Source organism: Tubulanus polymorphus, chromosome 7 (genome assembly GCF_964204645.1).
Source record: "Tubulanus polymorphus chromosome 7, tnTubPoly1.2, whole genome shotgun sequence".
Lineage (NCBI taxonomy): Eukaryota > Metazoa > Nemertea > Palaeonemertea > Tubulaniformes > Tubulanidae > Tubulanus > Tubulanus polymorphus.
Window position 1 is genome coordinate 18,600,458 of NC_134031.1, and position 16,279 is coordinate 18,616,736.

The 16,279-nt window shown below is 38.4% G+C and overlaps 2 protein-coding genes across 8 annotated transcripts; both read right to left on the reverse strand.

The window, feature by feature from the left end:
- Window positions 1–1,578: 1,578 nt before the first annotated feature.
- On the reverse strand, window positions 1,579–10,883 carry LOC141908694 (uncharacterized). 7 transcript variants are annotated; one of them, XM_074798835.1, is made up of 18 exons: window positions 10,782–10,883; window positions 10,545–10,617; window positions 8,937–9,038; window positions 7,764–7,823; window positions 7,432–7,529; window positions 7,159–7,320; window positions 6,395–6,511; window positions 5,569–5,763; window positions 4,946–5,065; window positions 4,582–4,740; window positions 3,880–4,002; window positions 3,687–3,784; window positions 3,430–3,562; window positions 3,197–3,303; window positions 3,059–3,119; window positions 2,833–2,967; window positions 2,364–2,480; window positions 1,579–2,116 (listed from the first exon to the last, which is right to left on the reverse strand). In XM_074798835.1, exons 1-18 carry the CDS (start codon window positions 10,865–10,867, stop codon window positions 1,942–1,944), a joined length of 2,121 nt encoding a protein of 706 aa, XP_074654936.1. In that variant the 5' UTR covers window positions 10,868–10,883; the 3' UTR covers window positions 1,579–1,941. The 7 variants fall into 7 exon arrangements, with proteins under 7 accessions (XP_074654936.1, XP_074654935.1, XP_074654937.1 ...); XM_074798834.1 differs by having other exon boundaries at window positions 8,928–9,038; XM_074798836.1 differs by lacking the exon at window positions 8,937–9,038.
- Window positions 10,884–11,291: 408 nt separating this feature from the next.
- On the reverse strand, window positions 11,292–15,906 carry LOC141908848 (uncharacterized). Its single transcript, XM_074799074.1, has 5 exons — window positions 15,746–15,906; window positions 15,557–15,623; window positions 13,485–13,565; window positions 12,881–12,998; window positions 11,292–12,581 (listed from the first exon to the last, which is right to left on the reverse strand). Exons 1-5 carry the CDS (start codon window positions 15,809–15,811, stop codon window positions 12,578–12,580), a joined length of 336 nt encoding a protein of 111 aa, XP_074655175.1. The 5' UTR covers window positions 15,812–15,906; the 3' UTR covers window positions 11,292–12,577.
- Window positions 15,907–16,279: the final 373 nt, after the last annotated feature.

Here is a 16,279-nt window from a genome sequence, read left to right on the forward strand (position 1 = left end):
AACCTCGGACGCGGGATTCCCCGTTTATCATCATTTTTACGATGTACTTCATCAGTTTGTAATAATGTAGAACACGCGTCCTTATCTAGAAAACAAACTACAAAAGCATATGAAGTAAAACAGTCGTTTATTATTCCCAGATATCTAATTTCATGCTTATAAAAACTAAATATTATTTCTTATAAAAACAACATAGAGTACATTAACAAAATGTTCAATGACTACGGATAAAAGACACCATAGTCGTCTTCCGCACATGACGAGGTGCCTAAAGAAATCAATTGATATCGTCAAAAGATCAGAAATATATATATATATATATATATATATATATATATATATATATATATATATATATATATATATATATATATATATATATATATATATATATATATATATATATATATATATATATATATATATATATATATATATATATATATATATATATATATATATATATATACATGTCAAATTTAAGATTTCTTAAGACTTTCAGCTGAATCAAAATAAAAACTTTCTTCTTTCAAAATACGAGTCGGAACATTTTTGATGGGGACAGTTTAGCATCAACTGAAAAACTTTACCCAGTATTATTTCAAATGAATTCGAGTTTTTTTGTACTTAAACTTAAAATAACATAAAAATGTACAATGTTACTAAAATACAGAAAGCTTTAACAATTACTACATATTTTTCAATAAAATCAAATATGCTTATTCTAAAACAACATCAAATAGAATTTACAAGGCAATATTTTACAATCAGCGCAGGAGCGAGTGAGAAGGAAGAGAGCCAGTGGAAAGAACAACAGTCAATAGAGTTCTTGTCAATAAATCTTAGCTAGCAGGAGGCACATATATCACTTCGAATCTGAGCTATGCTAACGTTTAAAGGGCTGGCTGTTCACAAAGTACAGAAAAAACCTCAACTTCCTTGGCCTAGATTTCTAAGTATTATGGAGCTCCTAGAGAAAGGAGTGGTCAAATTTTGACCATCTCTCATGCATGCCTTCATATTTGATGGATCACCCTTGTGAAGCCACATTTAACCACAATGAATATCTGTAGCTAGCTTGCAGCAACATTGCAAAACGTCTTATAATATTACAACATTACAGTACGTGAGAACATGGAAAATATATTTCCAACATAGACCCAGTTTTATAGACTAACGGTAGTTCACCGTTGATAAAACACTCTATCAGTGACGATAAAATAAGGAGAATCTCACAAAAATAATGAAAGACAAAGTCCGAATTATTATATTAAATTTTTTTTTTCTCTCGAGCCGGTTGTTTATTTGACGTTTCAACTATATTCTAATAGCCGTCTTCAGCATTCGGTATTCCAGTGATGACTATTAGAATATATTCCAAACGTCGAATAAACTAGTGGCCCTAGAAAACAAAGATACAGTGAAACCCGCTTAATTTGGATCAGTTTGATTTTCGTCTCCCAAGTACAGTTGAACCTTCACAACAGACACTAAGGGTACACTATGATCGAGGAGCGAAGGATATTACTGTGGGGACAGCCACTGCCAGGACCGGGGTGAAGTTGACCTCGTTCTGTTAAAGGTGAAACCACGTGTTTACTGATGATTTTCAGCATGTCCCAGCTAAGATATTTACATCAATCAAGATTTTGATAATACGAAACTTGTTTAATCCGACAATTTCACTTTAGCCCACAAGATTTGTATTACCGAGGTTCCACTGTACTTATCACCCATCAATTCATAAATGTATGCATTATGTAAATGTCTTATTTGGATTTCTCATAAACCAATATCGCATCTGATCCGAATTGAACCGGTTCAAGAATACATCATTTTACCCAATTTCCCACGCACGGAAATTCTCTGAGACATCAAGTTTTTTACGCGATAAATATCGTATCAATCAATAAATCTCTGACATTCTTCTTACACCTGTCATCAATCACTGCGAAAATCTGCAGACGCCGCGTGAGCTCCCTCGGCGAGTTCGGCGTTGTGACCGCTGACGAGCGACGGGTCGCGACCGACCGCTCCAGACGGACCGCTAACGAGAGCGTGATTCGCACCCTTCGCTAAACTCGACTGGTGACCTTGAACCTCGACGTAATGTTCGCTGAAAAACGGAATCAATTCATCAGTTATAGAAGGTGGAGAATTCCAGAGCATCGGGACAAGTGAATTCCAAAGCAACTCAGATCTGATCAACCCAAGAACACTTTCACCCAAAACCGTTTGGAACAACTTTATCAACAGGACAAGAAACGGAGCTGCAATTACAGGGTCAGGAGTGATATTTTACAAATTAACAACAAAATTTGTAAGCTAATGGAATTAATTAGATGTTCGAGTTTGGCGCTTACATGAGTAGATCTCTATCGGGACCTTTAGGTAGAGTAGGATCCGGTCCGTTAGCTGCACTTCTGTTTTCAGATCTATAGCCATCTAAATCAGTTACGAGCACATCAACACGAATAGGTCTGAAATAAACATCGAAAAAACAATATCAGTTTACGCATATTACAAACATCTGGTTTCAACGTCCTGCACCAGATTTCACAGTTTTGAGTCAGGATTTGTCTCATTGAAAGTGAACTCAACTCCTAACTCATAACTGTGGAACTGGATCCTCAAGTCCTCAATAGATATCCTCTATTCCAGAATAGTATTTTCTGTAAACCTGATAGAAGCGGCTGGTAGAGAAGCGGCCAATAGAGAAGCAGCCGATAGAGAGTTTGTAATCCGGAATTGATATTCCTAAACCGGAACCTGCCTCAGTTTTACTAACAGCTCGCGTGGAACTCGTGTCAAACTGATAAATTGAGTACAAACCCTGAAGCCGTGTGTGTTTTATCTCTGTTGATATTAACAGGTGAAGGAGTGCGTCTTGATATCAGTGAATTAGCAGTATTCGGACGACTGGAGCTCGTCGATTCAGAGATACCCGGATAATCAGACGACGAAGAACTGTGAATCAGCGAACGAAAGAAAAGAGAAACATGAATAGTTTTCACAACAATAACATTCCAATAAGTTTCCAATGCCGAATTCAACAAACCTGGGTCTATTTTCCGGTGTTGGAAATGAAACATTAACCGCTGTTACTGAAGCCGGTGCATCTGAAATGAATTAACAATTTATGAAATTCATCGGAAATCTAGTTACGTTCACAGATAATTTCTAGAATTACAGGTACCTGGTCCCGAAGCCGAGGCTGGCGAAGCTGGTCGCGGTGAAGATGACTGGGTAGTTGCGCGGTGCGCTGGGCTACCGGCTCCGGATGACTGTCTATTCCGTGCAGTCCTGAAAATAATCATAAGACTAATTTATCGATGGGGATCTAATTCTACAGAGTCATCGGTTTAGATTTGACTCCTGAGTTAAAACACCGGAACCATAGGAGAGATGAAGGGGTTAGTTTTAATATACCTGCTCTCTTCAGGACTACTCATTGATTTCAATAAGATATGAGTCTTCGCTTCGTCGAACTCAGAAACTTCCAGAGCCATTTCAATTATTGTAGCAGCCAGTTCACTGTACTGTTTCTTAAACTTCTCTGTCACTTGAACAATAGATACATTTCCTGTATTTAATTGTCTTCAGGGCGAAGCATGAACAAAAATCTTAAATTTTTGGGGCATAAAAAACACCGAATTAAAGATTCGTAATTTTTCTTCACTATTTACATCTTTTCTTCTCGGTTTCAGAAACTTGCAGTTTCGGAGTCGGACTCGGTGTCACGCGCTTCGCAGGAGAACTGGCTCCGGTCGAACCCGCTGAAGATCTAAAAACCAAAAAAAAATAAACGTTATCAAATCGAGAACAGGAGTTTCTGCTATGTACAAATTAGTGATTAAAAATCTTCGTGCAGCTACGTACCCAGCTTGTGAAGAGGTGACAGTGGTTCTCTTAGGAGGGCTATGCTGCTGCTGCTGCTGGCTACTGCTAGCATACCCAAGTTGTCCAAGTTGTCTACGAGCATTAGCCACATTACCATCAGCACTAAAAACACAGAACATTTTATACTTAGCCGTGTTGCAACACAGAACGACATAAAGGGGCCATTTTTAATCGGGACCTCGTCACTCTCAATGGCTTCAATGATTCAGTAAAATTATGAAAAGCATATCTCATTCACAAAGATTCAGATCGATTCAGTATAAATTAAATACTTTGTCCAAGGTTAAAGCAGCAGCATTTAAATTCCGCACCACAAGCAACGCATCGGACCCAATGTATCACAGATTTGTTGAAGCTCAAAACATTGAGTTTAAACAACTGTTTAGATCTGATTTATATATTTATGATTTCAATGAAAGCAGGGCCAAGAGGGTAACAAACAGGAACATGCACATAATCAACCAGTTATCAAGCGACTATTACTAGTAAAGGCTCTGGACTATAGACCAAGTCAAACCTACTAATCCATTAGTAAAACTATGAGGCACAAATCCATCCATAGATCTAAGCAGCGAAGATGAAATGTAATCTAGTTCAAGTATAGAATATGTTTATTGTAAAACAGTGTGTTATGAAAGCGATTAAAGTTAGTGAAGTAATTTCAGTGTTTTTCTCTCGTACGCGATCAGAGCTGCTTGAATGATATCGACATCGACTTTAGGAAACTGAGACTTCAAACGCATCACGGTTTCCATCTTAATAGATCCGGTACGCGTCGGGAATCGCTTCGTCGGATTCGTTTCGAGTTCTCGAGCGGCGGCGGCTAACGACAATTTCTGCCTGAAAAATAAAATCGTCATCGCAGAAATGAAATAAAAAATTGTATTGAGAATTTGGCAGCAACTTGACATTTCATCCCTCAACCAAGCCAAACTCAAGGCAATATAAGCAGGCTTGAGGAGGCTTTATTCATAATTTCAAATTGGAGAGAAGAGAGAGAAAAACCTAATCTACCGTTCTTGCAATATAATTATATCAGACTTACACATATAAGACAGTATTGATCATATCCAATGACTCTAAAGGGAATCTACTCTTCAACTCTCCCGATAGACTGTTCAATTTACGCAATTTAGCTCGAGTTTTCGAATCATCGAATCCACAACTAGAAACAATAATCAAAACGGTGTCATACGGAAACCAAACAGGAGTTTAAATCAATTGATTTCGAACGTTTAAACGGTTAAGTCAAATTTGAAAACAGGATCCTCTGTTGTTCCGTAGTTTGACATTGAAATTTGACTCAAGAGTTCAAATAATTGAAAGCATTTTACTCCACAACAGGTTTTAGAGGGGCGGCCACCCATTTCATTTTACATCCACCCATCTGAGAATCAAGCACCCCTTAAAAAATATCTGCTGCCCATACCTGAGTGGATGTTAATATTCTATCAATGCTGATAATTGCTTTGAAATATATTGAGCAGTGAAAAATAGAAGATTCCACCAAAATTAAAGTTAATTTTCGTTTTGCTACTTCAGCTGCCACGATGTCATTACGCAGCCCCTTTAAAATTCCATCACGGAGAACACTGGTAAATGAGCTAATTTGAGTCAAATTTGAACTGAGAACTGTTTGAAATTGATCCTGAATATTTGAATACTTACCCTTCAAATATGTCGTTTACGACGTACGCGTTTGTTATATTAGAATATTGCGAGAGATTGAAACGTTTCCAAGTACTGTTAATCAGTTTTCCGGACGGCATGGCGGAGCTACCCTTCGCGGCGGAGCTGCCCTGATCAGCGTACCACGGATTAGACCGTAGACTCTTCATCGTGTCCGACTCACTGTTATTATTCCTGCGGAAAAACCTTCGATTCTACCCTGAACTCGACAGTCCCTTTTTCATGCAATGCAATCTCATTTCATCCGAATTATTTGAAATACATTCGTTTTCATAAATGATTAAATATTTGAACTTCAAATGCTTCCAATGAGCGAGAGAGCAAGGGTTATATTTCTCAAAAGCAAATCAACGAACAAAATGCGTATTCAACATGCTTAGTTTCAACTGACTGTCTATAATTCAATTGAAAAACCCCACAAATATGAAGTAGAGATCAAGAGAGTAGTGACGTTTCAACTCATTTCTCTGAGCAATCATCAGAACTATAAGAGTAAACTAAGTTTTATGAGCCATTTACAAAACTAAACGAGTAGTGACGTTTAGACTTAATTCTACGATTCAATTTTGTTTAGTCACTATTCTCTTAGTTTTGAAAAAGGGCACAAAGAATTGAGTCTAAACATCGCTACACTCTTAGTCTCTACTTCACAACCGTGGATTTTTCCTTCAACAAGTAGCTTGTTAAGTAACGATAAATCATCGAATTCTGAGTAATTCAACAAGCAGCATCTAATGATTGCAGAAAATCATCTCAGAATTGAATGATTGGCAATAATCGAGGAGGAATTGAATGTTTCTCTTACGCTGCCAGACGTTTTTGAATCAGTGAAACTGGCACAGAAGGACTCTGCTGCATTACGCCTTCAGCTTCAAACATCTGACGAAGATTCTTGCGAGCTTCACTTTCATAGTTGTTACACCTAACAGCATCAAATCAACCATCAATACATCATCATTCCTTAGCAACATCTACATTTCTGAATTACTTTATATCATTATCATGTTTTTTTTGATGATGAAGTTTAATCAAAACTGAGAAAACTGTCCGAATAAACTGTTACATCATTAACTGTGGGTTTTGCTCATTAACTCTGAATACCGGTACTAAGATAAATACAGTGAATACCAGTCAAATTAAAACATGTGTGATCCTATTTTCAGCTCATTTGAACCCACATTATTCCACAGTAGTCAGTTGAGTTCGAATAAGGTTTTGATCTAAATAGGGATTGTCTGACTTATCTATAAGATTGATTAACTAATTGATTTGATTTGACGTCCCTTACTTTTCCACCCGTTACACCTGCCAGGAGCGAAAACACGAATCTCGGATTTTGAAATCGGAAATCAAAGTTCAGCTATTATAGGCGGATGGTTGGTCGAATGAACGGAATGTTTTGTTCGGTCAAAGTACATAACTCGAAATAGTGGAACCTTAACTCATGTGGAACTGAATTCAAGATAATTTTACAGATCGGGATGCGAGGGTTGAGGGGTTGAGGGATTGAGGGGTCGAGGGGTTGAGGGGTCGAGGGATTGAGGGGTCGAGGGGTTGAGGGGTACTCACGAGGATAACACGTCCTGTATCAGCGACTGCTCGGCAGACGGGAATTCCCGTTTTAATCTATTCACCGCCGGGTTCGACGTCGATTGTTGCTGGTTGTCGACGGTCTCCTGGTATCCGTGCAACTTTAGATCTCTGATCGTAGCTTCTTTATCGTTATTATTCCTAGAACACAAAATGCATGAATATGATTGAAGTCAGTAGATAAAATAAACCTTAGGTTTCGCGTATAAGTCCCATTTCTTGATTTGAGTATAAATACCAGAAGAAACGTACTTGGCGAGACATTTTTTCAAGGCGCCATCTGGTGCCGAAGCGAACATCGATTTCAGCGTCGCGAAAGTGAATTCGTCAATTTGAATGAAACTTGTTTCCTAAAATAAACAACAACAGTTCGAAAATTAGTCTAGTTTAAACTAAGCTCAATTTTAGCGGTTTAGTTCCTAAATTGTACTTTCGTTTGATGTAGCTCAGGGGCTGCAGTTGTTCAACTATTGGTTAGAAATAACCAGCAGGTTAAAATACCATAGCAACAATGAAACTTTTAACCAACTTTTTTAAGCAACTGGCCCCTGGTTTTGTTCGCAGTTTTCTTTTAAGGTTCTTACATCGTCATCGTCATCTCCGCCATTTGCAGCCCCCAACTGGTGAAGAGGAGTGTCTGTCGACTGAAAATTGAAAAGAACGTCTCAATTCGTAAATACGCTATAGAAGAAACCTATACGCGGGGAAGCATGGAAGCGAGCATCCTCCCACTGCAGGGACTCGAACCTGATGGCATCGCTACACTCAGCCACGGCACGAACCCCATCCTCCCTCTGCAGGGACTCGAACCTGATGGCATCGCTACACTCAGCCACGGCACGAACCCCATCCTCCCGCTGCAGGGACTCGAACCTGATGGCATCGCTACACTCAGCCACGGCACGAACCCCATCCTCCCTCTGCAGGGACTCGAACCTGATGGCATCGCTACACTCAGCCACGGCACGAACCCCATCCTCCCTCTGCAGGGACTCGAACCTGATGGCATCGCTACACTCAGCCACGGCACGAACCCCTGCATCAGTAGACCGGGTGCGCAGGTACATGCGCAGCTTTCCGAACGAAAACTTGCGGCACCAATCAGATCGCTCGTTGTATAATCGTTGAGGCAAATTTCAAGGAAGAACTATAAATGGGAAAACCCGGGCTAAAATAAAACGGGATTTCTGATTGGCTAAAATTCACATCATCTGAACTGCGCATGTATCTGCGCACTCGGTCGATTATGGCAGGGTTTCGTGCCGTGGCAATCTCGATGCCATCAGGTTCGAATCCCTGCCGGGGGAGGATGGGAAGCGAGCGGTGTGTTTGAAGGTGGGGTACAAGCAGGATATGAAAATTTCATTGTCTGATCAGTGAAATAAGATGACGATTCATTCACATCTACAGTTTAAGATTCAAACTTGATCCCCGGATTGCATCATAAATGATAAATTTGCATCAAACAGGACAACCATCGAACCGGATGTTGGATGCAGTTCCATAGCTCTCGGTTTCAAATATGACCATGACAGGGTGGCCCCTTTCCACAAAATAATAAATTCCCTGATTCTTCCATTTCATAATGGAAAATTACCCACACGAATCTGAGGAATTTCATTTAAAATGTTACAATTCATATATTTCTTATTAATCACGTATTGAGATTCCCTGATTTTTTTCTAGAGTTTTCCAGCATTTCCAGGTCAGTGGCCACCCTGCGTATAAATCGAACACAATTAACTCACATTGATTACCTGCATTCCGTGAGTTGTAACATGTCCGGATGTTTTGGGGAAATATTGCTGAGCAGCGGGTTGAGGGTGTGCAGCTGCTGCGGCCTGCTGCTGCCGATTGGCCTAAAGATAGAAACAATCATGAAAAAATTAAAGCAAAGCTTTGATTAAAATAGCAAATTATCGACATGATCAACATGTGATCAACCACTCTAATAACAACAAATATCTAATATATCGTGACATCACTTTCTATAATCAAGATAATAATTGACCCTTTCAGTGCCGACTAATTAATACTCGAAAGTGCTAGAGATAATTTTTAAAGATTCCAGCCCAATGTGCTGAATAACAGTGCATCTACACCGCGGCGCAGTATATTGTTAGTTACTAATATTTCCATATGCTTGACAGATTCTGCCATCTTTCAATAGAGATAAGAAACTAACAACATCAATACACCGTGATGCGGTGTATAAGCAAAGTCCATCACCGGTTTATAAACCGCACTGTGGTGTAGACGCACTGAAAGGGTTTTTCAAGCAGGGCCAAATTTCACAGTCATGAATTCTCGGATGAAGAAAAAGAAATTAAAGGCAAACAACAAAAATAAACAATCAAATTAACTAATCATACAACAAACAAGTTCCTGGAAATGAAAACCGATGTTAGTATTTTCTTCTGATCTCGTCTTAAGTCACCTTAATATGGATTAGGATTAGGTGAAAACTTGTTTGAGTCTGTGTTAAGAACTGTATGCTATCATAAAGATTTAACCCTCAATCCTCCCATTCCCTCAAATGTACATAACATGGTGACCAATATCTAACCATTTACGAATTCCCCGAGTCTTTAATATTACAACACAAAATTCCCCGAGTAAATCTACCGTAGGTTAATGGAGAAATTTCTTGGTTTACAATTCATTCATTATTCATGAATCATAACGTGTGGTCGATAGGATCCAGATTCCCAGAGTTTCCAGGTTTCCCTGTTCCTGTGAGGGAGAAGTGGCCCACTTTCTACTTAAAATAGTTATCAAACAAAACCAAATCTGTATCAAACTGATCAGGATTTAATGGGGTTTCTATCGATTACTGCTAACATCAAAATGCTGTAAAACAAAATCAAACAAAAAACAACACTAAGACCTAGAGTTGAACGACAATGAGAGATAAGACAGAGTCTAACCTCCTGCTGCCTGGCAGGACTCGGTTGTCTGGGGCTAGCATCAGGTCTATGATGATGATGCTGGTGTTGATGATGGTGGTGAGTTGCAGCTGGCTGAACAGCGGGAGATGCAGCCTGGTTCTGTTTACTGTATTCGTACGAGGACGCCTGCTGATAGGTGTACCCTCGAGCCATATAACCCTAACAAATAGATTCATGATTAACAAGACCGCAAAAACTACTATAATATGATCGAGTGAATGACCCTAAAATGAGAATTCATTTATTACTACAGGGTTGATGAAAGAAAGGCTGAGGCAAAAGTAAGCACTTTTTCACCTTTTTAAGCAATTTCGTCAGATCAGGACAGGGAGAGAGAGATCCCGGAATTTACACACAGCTTGCTTTTTAACATCATCAGTAGTGTTTTATTTGTGAGTTGTATGCGTTTCTAATTACCTGTATATGTCTTGAGATAGCTATTCGAGGATCGTCCCATTGCGTGTTGCGATTCGAATGATTGATATAAAAACTGCAGAATATTAATATAAAACTTATAGTTTAATTAGAATCAGTTTCTTGCGCTAATTATTACGACGATCTGTCATTATTTGACAGTTCAATTAATGCTCGGTTATTGAAACCGTTCATCTGTAAATAACGAACATTATTCGTTAGATTCTAATCCGAACTTACTATCTGTTCGAATTCGCGTCCCATTTTCTTTCCCATCCCGGTGGAAAAGGGAGTTGCCAGTACTGAATCTCACCAGTCGCAGCCATTTCCTGGTTCGAAAAAAAAATTTCCGCTCAGCTGGGATTCGAACCCGATATGATTGGGTAGACTCGCGTGCCACAGTACGAACCGTGTAGTTCACGCGCTGGCTTAGACTGGTTGCCTGTACTATTCAATATGTGAATATAATATATATATCCTCCCCCGGCAGGGATTCGAACCTGATGGCATCGAGATTGCCACGGTTCGTGCTGTGGCCGAGTGCACAGGTTCGAATCCCTGCCAAGGGAGGATGTCCGTGCACGCGCACGCTGACCGGAATTCGAAACCAACTATCTTTAATTAATATTGCCTTGTGTAGATTCTCACCATTAAAACCATGTCACCGACGAGAAAAAGACAAAAAATCCACAAAAAGCAGCAGAAGTTCTTTATAACAGAAATAATCAATACTTTTATTGACACATATAAATAACATTTACAAACTTTTCACTATTTACAAAATGTACACTTCGATATATTTACAGCAGGACTCCTTTCACAAGAATTACGAATTCATTGAAGACAAGTGTATAAAGAGATTGAAACTTTTTGTGACTAAGTATTTAAGTGATGAAGTAGTTCAGACAATTATGTGTAAAATCATTGGATAACATCTAAGTTTCTGACAAATTTACGAGAATTTTAAGCACTTTATACATAATAAGGAGTAGTGATCAATTTTGGTCCCCTGAACTCCATATTACAACACCAATACATTATTGTTTTAAAGCTGTTTTTCCTACTCAAAGACTTTTATCTAAAGCTCTGCGGAATGGAAGAATTCTAACAGACATAGACTTCATTCCTCAAATACAGAATAGAAAGTGAAAATACAGACTGAGACAAGATGTTTCTTGCAACATCAAAACTTTTTTAAACAGCACAACAAAGTTAAATCTTTCTCATGAGACAGCAATAAAAATACTCCACTTTGAGGCGGTGATAGCAAAAATACTGATACAGTGAAACCTTGTGTTTATAAAAATACGACTTACTACACAATCATGGAGTCAAAAATATTTTCGCCTAAATACTAGATTTCTCTAGAAATTGGAGCCAACAAAAGTAAGTCGTCGTAGTTGTGACGATAAACATAATGTTGATGACTTATCCAAATGGCGACTTAGTAAATTGAACTGGAAATACACAAATTGCGATGCTAAAAACGACTTATCTAAAATCTGGTGATAATCGAGTTTGACTATCGTGAAAATAAATACAGGTTTCACTGAGTTTCAAGTAAATACCGGTAATTCATAAATGCGTTCTATGATATTTTGACCGTGGTTTAAAGCTGATATTTTTCTCTACACAAATGTCACATTCTTTCGTGAAGTACGAATAACAGACCGAGTTCAACAGTTGTATCACGTCTCAACCCATAGCTAAGCTCGTAAAATTAGATCATTCAATTCATATGTTCAAAACCATTTTTCCAAAGTCAAATATTATTTCAACAACTAGAACTGGCTGAAAACACAGGTAAAATGTCTGCGATTTCTCCCTGACTGTTTTTATCTCTTGCATTGAACTGCTTGAACAAGACAGCACTCTCCCGCATTCTCACCGTCGTCTCCACTATTCCCCTTACTTGATTTAATTATCACAGAATTCTATAAGCACCGTTTTGAGATTCATCCGTACATGACGTAGCGATGATAACGTATTGTATTTGATATTTTTTACCAGTAAAATCCGTTGAACTGTAGGTTATTTTACCTGAAAATAAAAATACAATATTGATTTCAGTTTTGGTAGTTTTTTTTATCTGTCCATTTCTCGGGTGGGGCAATCCATAAGCAATTTCCCAGATAGATTAATTTACACAGTTATTCAAGGTTTTGATTGGAGCCCAAAGAAAGCTCAACACAATCAATAATGAGCAAAAATAATTTCTTAAGGTGAAGAATCCAATAAAGCAACAGACCGAAGAAAGTGGTTTTCAGTTGGCATATCTTGATCTATAAGCGGATTGAAACTAGCGAGGTCTCTCCCCCGCGGCCCGTGTGAATACTAACCAGCGATGATGATTCAGATTGTCGACTAAACGCTGATACGATCGGGTAACACTATCGGTCGTAGTCGGACCTTCTTTCATGTATTTGTGGACGCTCATCGCGACAGCACACGCAAATCCTACAAACACGTAAAAATTGGGCATTAATTCAAATTTAAATAAAATTGGACAAAAACCATGAGAAATTTCCATCTTCATTTAAAAGGATGAAGATTCATCTAATTTCTATATAAATAGTTGCCAGTTTAATTCTGACTCTAATTGAGTTTAAACTAATCTATTTCCAATGTTTTAAAGCTTGAGTCAAATACTGTCAATCGATGAATTCCAAGCTGAATGAGGTTGAAACCGGATTATAGGTAGCAAACAAAAACCTGACACCACAAAATAAATAGACTAGGATTGAATAACATAACAAATGAATGTAGAGAAGCCAAGATTACATACAATCGCTTCCAAGGAATGTAAACTCCAGTACAAATATAACGTAGAACTTTTTTCTCAGACAGAAATGTTTTGTTCCAGATGTTATCCCAGTTTAATGCAAGTGTTTTTACCAGGGACTTGGCACGAATCCCATTGGTGGTATGGGTGTGTATATTTACCTATCGGTACAGCTGAACGACGCAGACGTGCTGGTAATCTCTTCATCAAAGCGACTTGAAGAGCGAATCCACCGCTGAGACCTGTCAAAAATACAAACATTCGAAACATCAGTAAACATCAGGCTTTCTATCTACAGAGGCACTGAACCCTGAACTCAGTTCACTAAACCGCAGCCAGGTGGCAGCGCGGTCGGCGAACAAGTCCAAGAAGTACCCCTGTAGGTATACATGACATGAACACATACATCCAAACGTTTACACAAGATGACAAATATGATAATTGATGATTTTCATTGATTTTGTTTGATGTTGATTAAAATAAATGCAGAGAAAATAATTCGTAATTCCAAATGATTTTTTGTTAAACCAATGACAAGCTTCGGATGTACTATTAATTTTCAAATTAACTTAATTAATAGAGGTTTTAACAACTCAGGAATCCAAGTAAACAGTGCAAAATTTATCTCTCAAATTAGGGATTAAAATTGCTATTACGATGGTTGATGAAATGATAATTAGCAGCGAACGATTGATATTCTTTCTCTGATTTCATAATGAGAATGAGAGCAGTTTTAGTTATTTTTTGTTAGAGCTGAAATGAAAAGAGGTCACACAATAACCTTTCAGATCATTGTATATCAACTAGACAAGTGAGGCTCCACGCGACCTCGCCCTCGTCCGTCCTCTCTCTCCGCACATGTCCATCTGCTTCCGTAACCACGGCGACAATATCGTCATGGAAACAACATCATCGCATTGTATTTTTTCGTGTAACTATTTTTTCCGCAGCCGTTGAAAGTGAGACATCGCGATGTCATTCTGAAATTAACGTCAGCGTTAGGAAACAAACAAGCAACGAACTACCACCAGCAGCAGGAACATGAACCACCATCGGATTATTACTGTGGCTCAATCAATGATGGTGAAAATTTAAAACTATTCCTTGAAGTGCTAGGAGATGGATGTAGATAGGTGTGGGGTGTTATCCAGCATGGAAAATCGATTATTTTCCAGCTTAAAAATTGCATTTATAGGGTAATAAAAAATCAACGAAAATTTGATAAATGGTTTCATTAAAGAAAATGGTTTCGATCCTGCAAACAAATTCCTTCTTTTTATTTGACCCAAATTTATAACTAAATCTAGACCAATTTATCTATGTCTGGGTCAGTTTTACAGATCAGCGGAACTATTCGCAGTCTACATTCCAGATGAGTTAACAGTGCTTGGCGCTGAGCCAGACTGTGCACGTGAACAGCAATGTCAAGGACATAAGTGTTCACGCAGTGATATCACACACGAAGGAGATCGATTGTTATTACACATCTAATTATTACCATAAGGACATAAATTATTCTGTGAGTGTACTATAAAACATGCCTGATGACACGTAATAATTCACCGAAATTAATACCTCCCCTCAACTTAGTCTTGCCGCGATATAATCCTATTTAATAATCCATTTAATGCAAAAATTAATCAAATTTTAACCTCCATCTTTCATTAGGCCCTATATGATATCTCAAAGCTTATCCAGGATGAAAATCTTTTAAGTTTGGCATTTATTAGGGCTATCTGTTTATCTAATAATATTCCGTAAAAAATTGTTCCTGGGCCTAGCTAGCTAGAAGGGACAGGGAATGGGTTTCCATTTCTCAGTCCATGATGGGAATGGCCTAACTCATGAGTCAAGACTATTAACATAGAACTACAGAAATTTGGGTATTTAAAGCCCCTAATCAGTGACCAGTGTCAATGATGCCAGGCCAGCCTAGGCCAGTCAACCGCACCCTCACCCTCTCGGTGAACGCTTATTAGACTCATGTTGTTAATAGTCTAATTCACATCTAAATAGGCCTACCAGTCCACCAAACAAATTCATTTTTGAAGAATTCTTCGAACAATCCGATTAAATAAAAAATCAATTCAGTACATTACAATCATGGCTTCAAACCACAAACCTGAGAATCTTGACTTTTAAAGTATCAAGATTTAGATTGAGAAGATCCAAAAAAGAGATGTATCTTCTCAAAGAGTTGGAAGTTACCTACTAAGAGAAACTAAATACTTACTCAAAAATAGTGAAGCTGTAGAGACCATAACTGCTTTATTTTGGGCGTTGACTGCGCTGGAGTTTTTCTAGAAAATAAAACATACAATTGGTAATTTCTAACCAAAGAATGGGGGAGGGGGCGGGGGATGGATGGATTATTCGCCGGCGAATTTTCAGCAAAGGAAAGTGAAATAATCAGATAATTTACCTGCTGATTTTGTTTGGAGGCAACTGCGATCGTTTCTGCTAATTCTTGCATTGCTAATGGTGCCATCAAACGATTCACGACTTAAAATAGAAGATTGTCTCAATAGAGCGCGTTCAGTTCCCAGTGAAATATCCCGAGTCAAATGAAACCTCAAGCTCATTTACTATCTTATTACTATGTACTAATGGCCTTGACCTCTGAAAAGATACCATGTTTTGTGCACGTGCGTTCAATGTTTACATTCTTCAAACTCGAATCTCGATGTGAAATTTTATTCTAAGATAAATCGGTTAGTTTTTAAATGGGGGATTGAAGGATATTTCGTGTATTAAAGAGGTCCCGATTCGTATTTGGGCTTTTTAGGAGAGATACGTGTATCGGAGTGACGGTTAGATTTAAACAGGCAGTGCGTGTTGTTCACGTGCACGCCGGGTGAAGGTCGAGAATGCCGGCTAGCTCGAATGACGTCACCAGGAAACCGCCGTTCACCGTTCACTGTCCTGATAGATTTCATTTTTCAGACAAATATTCTCC